The sequence below is a fragment of the Cetorhinus maximus genome, chromosome 8, assembly GCF_964194155.1.
Source record: "Cetorhinus maximus chromosome 8, sCetMax3.hap1.1, whole genome shotgun sequence".
NCBI lineage: Eukaryota > Metazoa > Chordata > Chondrichthyes > Lamniformes > Cetorhinidae > Cetorhinus > Cetorhinus maximus.
The window spans coordinates 60,358,566-60,370,779 of NC_135886.1; the positions used below are offsets into that span (position 1 = coordinate 60,358,566).

At 47.1% G+C, this 12,214-nt stretch overlaps 1 protein-coding gene across 1 annotated transcript in view; it reads left to right on the forward strand.

The window, feature by feature from the left end:
- Positions 1–12,214, forward strand: part of LOC144683662 (gamma-aminobutyric acid receptor subunit alpha-3-like) — a 590,228-nt gene that overhangs the window by 391,102 nt on the left and 186,912 nt on the right. Inside the window, exons 6-7 of the mRNA XM_078546915.1 lie at positions 8,271–8,353; positions 8,793–8,936. Coding sequence (XP_078403041.1) covers positions 8,271–8,353; positions 8,793–8,936 — 227 coding nt within the window. The remainder of the gene's footprint in view (positions 1–8,270; positions 8,354–8,792; positions 8,937–12,214) is intronic.

Consider the following 12,214-nt stretch of genomic DNA (forward strand, 5'->3'; position numbering starts at 1 on the left):
CATTGGTGAGACCGCACCTGGAGTACTGTGCACAGTTTTGGTCCCCTTACTTGAGGAAGGAAATAGTTGCAATGGAGGCGGTTCAGAGGAGGTTCACTAGATTGATTCCAGAGATGCAGGGCTTGTCTTATGAGGAGTGATTGAGCAGTTTAGGCCTATACTCGCTAGAGTTTAGAAGGATGAGAGGAGATCTAATTGAGGTATACAAGATGCTAAAGGGGATAGACAAAGTAGACGTGGAGCGGATGTTTCCCCTTCTGGGGCATTCTAGAATGAGAGGCCATGGTTTTAGGCTAAGGGGTGGTAGATTTAAATCAGAGATGAGGAGGAATTACTTTTCTCAAAGGGTTGTGAATCTGTGGAATTCACTACCTCAGAGTGCATTGGATGCCGGGATGCTGAATAAATTTAAGGAGGAGATAGACAGATTTTTAAGTAGTAATGGGTTGATAGATTATGGGGAGAGGGCGGGAAATTGGAGTTGAGGCTGCAATGAGATCAGCCATGATCGTAATGAATGGTGGGGCAGGCTTGAGGGACTGAATTGCCTACTCCTGCTCCTAGTTCTTATGTTCTTATGTTGTTATGTTTTTAAGTTCTCTCAGACGCCTTCCATTACTGTCCGCCTCAGTCCGACATCCTCCTCACCCAGTCCGACATCCCCCTCACCCAATCCGACACCCACCTCACCCAGTCCGACACCCTCCTCACCCAGTCCGACACCCTCCTCACCCAGTCCGACATCCTCCTCGCCCAGTCCGACACCCTCCTCGCCCAGTCCGACACCCTCCTCGCACAGTCTGACACCCTCCTCACCCAGTCCGACACCCTCCTCGCCCAGTCCGACACCCTCCTCACCCAGTCCGACACCCTCCTCACCCAGTCCGACACCCTCCTCACCCAGTCCGACATCAAACTCACCCAGTCCGACACCCTCCTCACCCAGTCCGACATCCTCCTCACCCAGTCCGACACCCTCCTCACCCAGTCCAACATCAAACTCACCCAGTCCGACACCCTCCTCACCCAGTCCGACATCCTCCTCACCCAGTCCGACACCCTCCTCACCCAGTCTGACACCCTCCTCACCCAGTCCGACACCCTCCTCACCCAGTCCAACATCAAACTCACCCAGTCCGACACCCTCCTCACCCAGTCCGACACCCTCCTCACCCAGTCCGACACCCTCCTCACCCAGTCCGACACCCTCCTCACCCAGTCCGACATCAAACTCACCCAGTCCGACATCCTCCTCACCCAGTCCGACATCAAACTCACCCAGTCCGACACCCTCCTCGCCCAGTCCGACACCCTCCTCGCCCAGTCCGATACCCTCCTCGCCCAGTCCGACACCCTCCTCGCCCAGTCCGACACCCTCCTCACCCAGTCCGACATCCTCCTCACCCAGTCCGACACCCTCCTCGCCCAGTCCGACACCCTCCTCACCCAGTCCAACATCAAACTCACCCAGTTCGACACCCTCCTCACCCAGTCCGACATCCTCCTCACCCAGTCCGACATCCTCCTCACCCAGTCCGACACCCTCCTCACCCAGTCCGACACCCTCCTCACCCAGTCCGACATCCCCCTCACCCAATCCGACACCCTCCTCACCCAGTCCGACACCCTCCTCACCCAGTCCGACACCCTCCTCACCCAGTCCGACATCCTCCTCACCCAGTCCGACACCCTCCTCACCCAGTCCGACACCCTCCTTACCCAATCCGACACCCTCCTCACCCAGTCCGACATCAACTCACCCAGTCCGACATCCTCCTCACCCATCCTAACAAAAAACTCACCCAGTCCAACACCCTCCACACCAAGTCCGCCACCGTCCTCGTCCAGTCCGACACCCTCCTCGTCCAGTCCGACACCCTCCTCACCCAGTCCGACACACTCCTCACCAGTCCGAAATCCCCCTCGCTCAATCTGACACCCACCTCGCCCAGTCCAACATCAACCTCACCCCGTCCAACACCCCCCTCACCCAGTCCAACTTCTAACTAAATTTTCCCAGGCTCACGTTCCAGTGCACCTTTGATTTTGCTCCATTTTGAATTTGGATTCTTCTAAATCTTTTTTTCACTGAATTAAGACTTTTCTGCAAGAATTGTTTGGAATTTACTTTTCGCTTACTTAGGTATAGCCTCCCCCACTTCTGTTACCTCCCCATTTGACTGTTCCGATGCTCTCCAGATTGGCCCCTCATCTATCACCCTCCCTGATCTTCAAGTCTCCAACCATCTGCTAGGCACATCGTAATTCACCCCAAGTCTCATTCACCCATCACGCCCTGTGCTCACTGATCATCCTTAGTGCTTGGCCCAACAATGCTTTGATTTAATTTTTCACATCCCACAGCCTTGTACCTTCCTGTCTCTGTTCGCTCCTTAAGTTTTTCAACGCTCAGAGATATCTGTGCTCCTTCAACTTTGACCTTTTCAGCATTCCCAATTTTTTGCACTCCTCCATTGGTGCGCATGCCTTCAGCTCCTTAGCCCTAACCTCTGGAATTCTGCCTCTAAACTTTTCCATGTGTCTGACGCTCTCTCATCAACTTGTGATCGTAATTCAGTTAGATTTAGTGTTGGCGTGGAAAAGAGTAAAGATAAACCAAGAGTTTAAAGTTTTAAACTGTAGAGAAGCCAAGCTGAACTTGACTAAGCTGAATTGTGCTGTGTCTAATGTGGATTGAAAACAGCTACTTGAATATAAATGGGTGTCAGATCAGTGGGAGGCATTCGAGGAGGAGATAGAGAATGTTCAGAACAAATATGTTCCCAAGAAGAAAAAGGGTGGGGCTCCAAACCCTAGACCCTTCATCGGTTACCAAAGAGCAGTACAAGGCAAAAAAGGGAAGCTTATGTCAGATACGGAGAGTTATGGTACTGCAGAAATGTGAGAGACATTTAGAAAGTGCGGGGGTAAGATCAAAAAGGAAAGTATGAAAGAAAAGAGAGAGCATGAAAAAGTATTGTCAGGTAAAATCAAGAAAAATCCAAAGATGTTTTGTAATTGTACAAGTAGCAAAAGGATGACTGAGGAAAGAGTAGGACCCATTAGAGGGCAGAGAGGTAGGTGGAGCACAAGATGTTCTTAATGAATATTTTACATCCGTTTTCATAAAAGAGGAGAACAGATCAGACATGGTCATAAAGAAGATTGTGAAACATTGAATGGGCTCAGCATAGTGAGGGACGAACTATTAAACTGTTACCCATCCATAAAAGAGGATAAAATGAAACCCAAGCTGCTAATAGAAGCAAAGGAAGAAATAGTGAAGGATACACTGAGTAATTACGGGCTAGTCAACCTTACCTCGGTGCTGGGTTAATTCTTGGAAAAAATTCTGAGAGACAGTATAAATCATGGGTTAGAAAGACATGGGGCGGAATATGCACTAAATGCAGTTGCGGGCGGGTAAAGCAACGTTTTACCTGCCGGCCGCAGTGGCAGGTTTTCACGCTGCATTGTCCCAAACCCACCATATTAGTGTTGCATTCCTGGGAAACACGCCATTTCCATGGCTTCCAGGCTCTGATTCACCCGCTACACCATCACCTCACTGCTTCATCACTCCAGGTGCCACGCACACACATCTCAGTGCCTCCAGTCCATGACTACTGAGGGGAAGATGACCACAAAATACAAAAAGACTGCAGCCCCCAATTTTAGTGACGTGCCACTGGAACACCTTTTGGACACTGTGAAGTCCTGCCACGATGTCCTCTTCCCCTGCTCTGCCCGCAGGATGGGCAGCATGTGACCAATCAGGCTTGGGAGGCAGTGGCAGGGTTGAGGTGAGAGTGGCTGCCTTTGATATCAAGTGTGGCATCAAGGAGCCCTAGCAAAATGGGATTCAGGGGAAAACTCTCCACTGGTTGGATTCATACCAAGCACAAAGGACGATGGTTGTGGTTGTTGGAGGTCAGTCATCTCAGTCTGAGAACATCACTGCAGGAGTTCCTCAGAGTAGTGTCCTAGGCCCAGCCACCTTCAGCTGCTTCATCAATGACTTCCTTCCATTATAAGGTCAGAAGTGTGGATGTTCGTTGGTAATTGCACAATGTTCAGCACTATTCGCGGCAACTCAGATACTGAAGCAATCCATGTCCAAATGCAGCAAGACCTGGACTGTTTCCAGTGGGGTCCCACAGAGTTCAGTACTGGGTTCCTTGACTGACTTACATCAATAATTTAGGTACGATTAAGAAGTTTACAGATGATGCTAAAAATGGCCATTTGGCTGATAGTGAGGAGGGAAGCTGCGGACTGCAGGAAGCTATCAATGGACTGGTCACGTGGGCAGAAAAGTGCCAAATGGAATTCAACCCAGAGAAGTGTGAGGTAATGCCTTTGTGGAGGTCATACAAGGTAAGGAAGATGAGAATAAATGGTGGGATATGGAGAAGTGTAGAGGATCAGAGGGATTTTTAAGTGCATGGCCACAGACTCCTGAAGGTAGCAGAATGCATGTGGCACCCTTTTATTGGTTGAAGCATAGAATATGAGAGCAGGGAGATTATGCTGGAACTGTATAAAATACTAAGGTAAAAGCAAAATACAGATGCTGGAAACCTCATCAGGACCTGCTGAGTTTTTCCAGCATTTTCTGTTTTTATATAAAATACTAGCTAGCTTGCAACGAGAGTACTGCATACGAACATACAAACTAGGAGCAGGACTAGGTCACTCAGCACTTTGTGCCTGCTAAGGTATTCAATAAGATCATGGCTGGTCTGATTTTAACCTCAACTCCATATCCTGCCTCCCCCCAGAGCCGTCCCTAGGGTATGGCAAATCGGGGCAATCGCCCCTGGCCCTGCGCTTTGGGGGGGGTTCCCCACACTTCAACATCATGGTGCCGGGTGTAAAGCGTGGGGCGGGCTCAGCACCATCCATCACCCTTGAAGACGGCAGCGCTCACCTTGGCAGAGCAGATTTTATTCCAACTCTCGTTCACTACGGAGGAGCAAGGTGAACCACTCCGAACTAGTTAGCATTCTTAAAACGGGCATATGGTATCCGACTGCGGGGTAAGTCACTCATTTGCTTGTTTATTTTTGGCCCAGTGCAATTGAAACCCTGCACTTCTCATTTTATTTTTCTTCCAGTGTGCAGCTGCGACAAACATTTGCTTAACATTGGAAGATGGGCAGTCATTTTTTTTACAAGTCAAAATATTTTCCTGCTGCGTGTTTGTAATTTTCTTTTTAAAGCTGAACGTAGTGAATGTCCTCACTCTGACATTTGGGCGGGAATTTTCCAGCCCCCCCACCACCACCTGTGGCAGGGTTGGCGAGCTATTGAAATCTCCATTTACGTTGGCAGGACCAGAAGATCCCGGCGAAGGGCCAGAAAATTCCAGCCTTAAAGTTTCCTCCGGTTGGGGTGTGTTAGTAATAATGTTCTAACGGAATCCCTTCGAGATCATGGATTTCTCCTTAACAAAAAGAGAGCCAACAATTGTGTTCAGCCTTGGAAGTGAGGTGTAGTCTTACGTGCGACACAGTTATCACAGTCAGTGGTGCAGTACGTACTTGTAACCGAGTGCTCAGGAGCTGGGACGCATTTACATCTTTCTTTAATTAAGGAGACCAATACTGTGCACAGTACTCCAGATGTGGTCTAACCAATGCCCTATGTAACTGAAGCATAACCTCCCCTTCTTTTGCACAGTTCCTTTCGCAATAGATGATAACATTCTATTAGCCTTGCTAATTACTTTCTGCACCTACATACTAACCTTTTTCAATTCATGCACTAGGACACCCAGATCCCTCTGAATCTCAGAGCTCTGCAATCTCTCACCATTTAGATAATATGCTTCTCTTTTATCCTTCCTGCCAAAATGGACGACCTCACATTTTCCCACATTATATTCAATTTGTTAGATCTTTGCCCACTCACTTAACCTATCTATATCCTTTTGTAGCCTCTTTATGTCCTTTTCACAACTTACTTTCCTACCTATCTTTATGTCATCAACAAATGTAGCCACCATTCCTTCAACTCCTTCACCAAGTCTTTCATATAAATTGTAAAGGGTTGCGGCCCCAGCACTGATCCCTGTGACAAATCACTCATCATCACATCCTGCCAACAGAAAATGGGCCATTTATGCCTACTCTCTGTTTCCTGTTCACAAACCAACCTTCTATCCATGTCAATATGTTACCCACTGCACCATGCGCTTTTATTTTCCAGAATAACCTTTGATGAGGCACCTTATTAAATGCCTTCTGGAAATCTAAGTGCAGTGCATTCCCTTTATCCACAGCACTTGTTACTTCTTCAAAGAATTCCAATAAATTGGTTGAACCTGATTTCCCTTTCAAAAACCAAGTTGAATGTATCTATTCTGTGTATTCTGAAATATCCCCTTTAATGTCTTCCACTGCATCTCTATTAACCTATCCCTTAACCTAAATTGCCTGTTCACTTTTGCTAGCTCTGCTTTCAGGCCCTTGTAATTGCCCTCATTTAAGTTTAAAATATTAGTCTTCGACCCACTCTTCTCTCCCTCGACCTGAATGTAAAATTCAATCATATTATTATCACTGCAACCTAGGGGTGCCTTCATTATGAGGTAATTAATTAAATCTATCTTGTTGCACAATACCTGGTCTCGTATAACCTGCTCCCTGATTGGCTCCACAAGGTGCTGATCTAAGAAATTATCCCAAAACATTCTATGAACTTGGCATCTACACTACTTTTGCCCATCTGATTATTTCAGTCTAAATGTAGATTAAAATCTCCAGTGATAATCACCGTACCTATTTCTTTTTTGATACCCCATCCCATCGTGTGATTACTTTCGGTGACTTGTCCACCACTCCCATAAGTGATTTCTTGCCTTTATCACTCTTCATCTCTACCCAAACCACTTCTATATCCTGGTTTCCTGAACTCAGGTCATCCTTCTCTATTGTGCTAATGTTATCTTTAATTAACAGAGCCACCCCACCACCTTTTTCTAACTTCCTTTTTTCCTATAAATCACACATCCTTCAGTATTCAGGTCCCAATCTATGCCATCCTGCAGCATGTCTGTGTAATGGATATCAGATTGTACTTATTTATGTCTACTCGCACTATCTTTTCATCTCTTTTGTTTTGAATGCTACATGCATTCAGAAACAGAGCCTTAAATTTTATCCTTTTATTAATTTTGTAATCTCTAGCCTTCCTTTCTTTGATATACCACATCTTCCCATATTTGATCCCTTGCCCCCACTATCTAGTATAAAACCCTTTCTACTTCCCTAGTTATGCGATTCATACTCATCCCAGCACGGTTCAGGTGCAGACCACCCCAACAGTACAGCTCCCACTTTCCCCAATACTGATGCCAGTGCCCCAGGAACCGAACCATTTCACTCACTCCAGTCTTTGTGCCATGCATTCATCTCTCTAATCTTAATTGCCCTATGCCAATTTGCATGTGGCTCAGATAATAAGCCTGAGATTATTACCTTTGAGGTTCTGCTTCTTAATTTGGTACCGAGCTCATACTGACTAAGCAGAACCTCCTTCCTTGACCTGCCTATGTCATTGGTTCCTCTCCAGCCCTGAGCAAATGTCCCGAACCTTGGCAGTGGACAAGCAACACAGCTGTCAGGACTGTCTCTCTTTGCTACAGAGAACAGTGTCAATCCCCCTCACTACACTGTCCCCTATTACCACTACATTTCATTTTCCTCGCCCCACATGAACAGCTTCCTGTACCACAGTGCCATGGCCAGTCTGCTCATCCACACTATAAACCCTGCTTTTGTCCACACAGTTTGCAAGCACCTCTTACTTGTTCTGCTCACCACATTACAGGAAGGACATGTTCACACTAGTGAAGATACAGAGAACATTTATGATGCTATTGCCAGGAATGGAGAATTAAGCTATGCAGAAAGATTAGATAGGCTTCCTTTGTTTCCATTGAAACAGGGACGTTTGAGGGGAGATTTAATTGAGGTGTATAAATTACGAGGGACCCAGATAGAGTGGATAAGAAGGGCTTATTTTCTTTAACACAGAGTTCAATAACCCAGGCATAGTTTTAAAATAATTGGCAAAACGATTAGAGGGAAGTTGAGGAGAAATATTTTCACCCAGAGGCTGGTTTTGGGGGGGAGGTGGTGGCCTGGGACACGCTACTCACTGCTTGGAAGGGTGGTAGAGACACAAATCATTATTGTATTTAAAAAGAACTTTAATATGGCGATGATTTTACATGCAGTAACTTGTCTCTTCTGCTGTTTCTGCAGGCTGACAATTAATGCCGAGTGTCCAATGCACCTGGAGGACTTCCCCATGGATACCCACGCCTGCCCACTGAAATTTGGCAGTTGTAAGTCTGGGTTGTCAACTGGTCTATCAATTCACTTATTGTTCAATCTCAGATATAACTGAGCCGCTGCCTGGAGACTGGTTTGCGTAACAAGATAGATGCTGCTCTTCTCCACTTGATCCCCCTCCCCCCGGACAAAACCCTCCTGAAACAAAGATTGCTCCAAACCTCCACCAATGCACCAGTGGTGGAATGGGGAAGCCTGTGGGGAAAGTCCCACTGTTTGTTCCCATTTTTCTGACTTGGCAGATTAAAGGAATAGGGTGGATGTCTCATTCTGTGTATTCTGTCAATTTGCAACAAGTTAGGACTGAGATATCGCTTTGCTACCAGTGGGAGGGGGCAGCTGCAGTCCCTATTTTACGCATATTGTCCAGGGGAACAGAGCAAACTGTCAGGTTATGCACAAAGTCTTGAAGCCGGTTAATTGTTTCAACAGATGCCTACACTAAGTCTGAGGTGCTATACGTCTGGACTCATGGAAAAACAAGATCGGTAGTTGTTGCTGAGGATGGATCCCGATTGAACCAATATGATCTGCTGGGACAGACTGTTGGTACAGAGATTATTCAATCTAACACAGGTAGGTGATTTAAGATGCCATCAATAATTAGTTCAATAGGCCTCATTCGGTTAACTTGCTAAAAGCCAGGCAAGCAAAGTTATCTCAAGATAAGCCAATCATGACAACTAGATTCTGGACTCTCCCACGTCAAACCTGCTACCACACATCCTCAATGTCTTGCTGCAGAGTGGACTGAACTCGACAGTAAGAATCTCTTCCCCCTGCAGATTAACTATCTCGTCCACTGGACATTAACAATCTCCCCCCACTGGATATTAACAATCTCCCCCCACTGGATATTAACAATCTCCTCCCCCTGGATATTAACAATCTCCCCCCACTGGATATTAACAATCTCCCCCCACTGGACATTAACAATCTCCTCCCCCTGGACATTAACAATCTCCCCCCGCTGGACATTCACAATCTCCTCCCCCTGCAGATTAACAATCTCCTCCCCCTGGACATTAACAATCTCCCACCCCGGACATTAACAATCTCCCCCCACTGGACATTAACAATCTCCCCCCCCGGTCATTAACAATCTCCCCCGCCCCCCGGACATTAACAATCTCCTCCCACTGGACATTAACAATCTCCTCCCACTGGACATTAACAATCTCCTCCCCCTGGACATTAACAATCTCCTCCCACTGGACATTAACAATCTCCTCCCCCTGGACATTAACAATCTCCTCCCCCTGGACATTAACAATCTCCTCCCACTGGACATTAACAATCTCCTCCCCCTGGACATTAACAATCTCCCCCCACGGACATTAACAATCTCCCCCCACGGACATTAACAATCTCCCCCCACTGGACATTAACAATCTCCCCCCCCCGGACATTAACAATCTCCCCCCACTGGACATTAACAATCTCCTCCCCCTGGACATTAACAATCTCCTCCCCCTGGACATTAACAATCTCCCCCCACGGACATTAACAATCTCCGCCCACTGCATATTAACCATCTCCTTCCCCTGGACATTAACAATCTCCTCCCACTGGATATTAACAATCTCCTCCCACTGGACATTAACAATCTCCCCCCACTGGATATTAACAATCTCCCCCCACTGGATATTAACAATCTCCTCCCACTGGATATTAACAATCTCCTCCCACTGGACATTAACAATCTCCCCCCACTGGACATTAACAATCTCCCCCCACTGGACATTAACAATCTCCTCCCCCTGGATATTAACAGCCTTCTCCCACTGGACATTAACAATCTCCCCCCACTGGACATTAACCATCTCCTCCCCCTGGATATTAAGTCTCCTCCCACTGGACATTAACCATCTCCTCCACTAGACATGCTCTCCCTGTTCCTCCTCACCTCGTCACAAAACACAGCACCAATTGCCCGTCTTTTAATGCTGCTCAAGTGAGCAATGTCACTACTGCTTTAAGTAGCTGCTTTGTCACATTCTTGGTCCTTGCCAGAGTCTTTCTCCCTTTGCAATCCCACTGTGTGCACTTTATAAATAGGAGAAAGCCTTTAGTGCTGGTAAACTCTGGTACTTTTGATATTTCTGATTATATAATGTTTTGTTTACTCTGAACATTTTGACCTGTAGTACTTGGTCACATTTCACTGATATTGTGAAAGTTCCATATTTGTGACCCTGTGATTTCATTCAAGATTACATTGGGTTGGTAGGTGAAGGAAAAGGAGGTGAAGGGACTCTGGAGCACTGCAGATAAATGTGGTTAGGACTATTTATATTGCATGAAGAGTAAACACCAACAAGACTGGATGGACCAAATTGCCTGTCTCCATGTTGTATCTTCTGTTTGGCCAGAATTTAACATTTTGGGATCAGGCATGTGCTTGACTTGACCCAATGTAAAATATCGTCAAATGATGTCAGGCATGCTTCCCAACGTCATTGCGCATGCGCTCAATTTCACGGTTGGCGGGTGCATTTGCAAATCGGATTCACGCCAGCCATCAAAACGTGTGGGCGGAACTCACATTTTCATCATTTCCTCATCCACGAGCTGGGTAAAAGGCCCCCGGAGCAGCGGCACGCTCTCTGTCATTGTCGGTCCTTTGCTGTGTGAGTACAGACTTGTCCCAGAGTTTCTTGGCATCTCTGATTGTCAAGCCGGCCTTTTAGCTTCTCAGGTCCTCATCTTTCCTGGAGGGGGAGGTGGAGGTGGTGGCATAGTGGTATTTTCACTGGGCCAGTAATCCAGAGACCCAGGGTATTGTTCTTGGGACCTAGGTTCAAATCCTGCCATGGTAGATGGGGAATTTGAATTCAATAAAAATCTGGAATTAAAATTCTGATTGTTGAAAAAACCCAACTGGTCCACTAATGTCCTTTAGGGAAGGAAATCCACTGTCCTTACCTGAATGTCGCTGACTCTTAAAATGCTCTCTAAACAAGGGCAATTAGGGATGGGCAATAAATGCTAGTCAGCAAAGTCAACATCCCATGAACGAATAAAAAAAATTCTTCTCTGGAAGTTTCACCTGAGTATTGGAGTACAGTGGCCCTTCATTTTCATCTAATGGGAATAGTGCAAACAGCTGCTGGAACCTCCTCTGAAGAGGAAGAGAGGGGCAGGAGGGGAAGGGGGCCAGGTGGGCATGGGAAGCGTCCCAGAGACAGACCTTTAAGAGGAGAGGCACGGGCTCAGTTGGTGCAAGGCGGGAGGGCATGCCGAAGCTGCCACTGCCCAGCAGCTAGAGTGTTCAGGAAGCACTCCAGCTACCTCCAGATGTCCGAGGTCCAGTGCTGTAGAAGGCTCCACCTCTTCAGGGACACAGTGACAGCAATATGTCACATGATAGGTCCGGAAATCACCTCTAACTGCATGGGTGGACACCCCATGCCAGTAGCTTTGAAGGTCACAGTGGCCCTCAGCTTCTATGCCTCCGGTTATTTTCAGGGCTCAGTGGGGGATCTGTGGGGTTTTTATTAATCAGCTGCACACAGTTGTATCAAGCTCATGACTGGTGCTATCTTTAGACACGTCCACACATTCATCCACTCCCGGACAGATGAGGCGAGCCAGGCAGAGACAGCATGAAGCTTCGCTGTGATGTCTGGGTTCCCCTGTATCCAGGGTGTAATAGATTGTAATTACGTGGCCATCGAGGCCCAACAGGTGACCCTGGAGCTTTCATAAAAAGGAAGGGGCTCCACTCAATGAATGTTCAGTTCATCTGTGACCACAGGAAACAGATTCTGCAAGTTTGTACCTGTTACCCTGGGAGCTCACATGATGCTTACATCTTGCGGCACTCGCAGGTACCAAGGCTGCTCGTGGCTCCT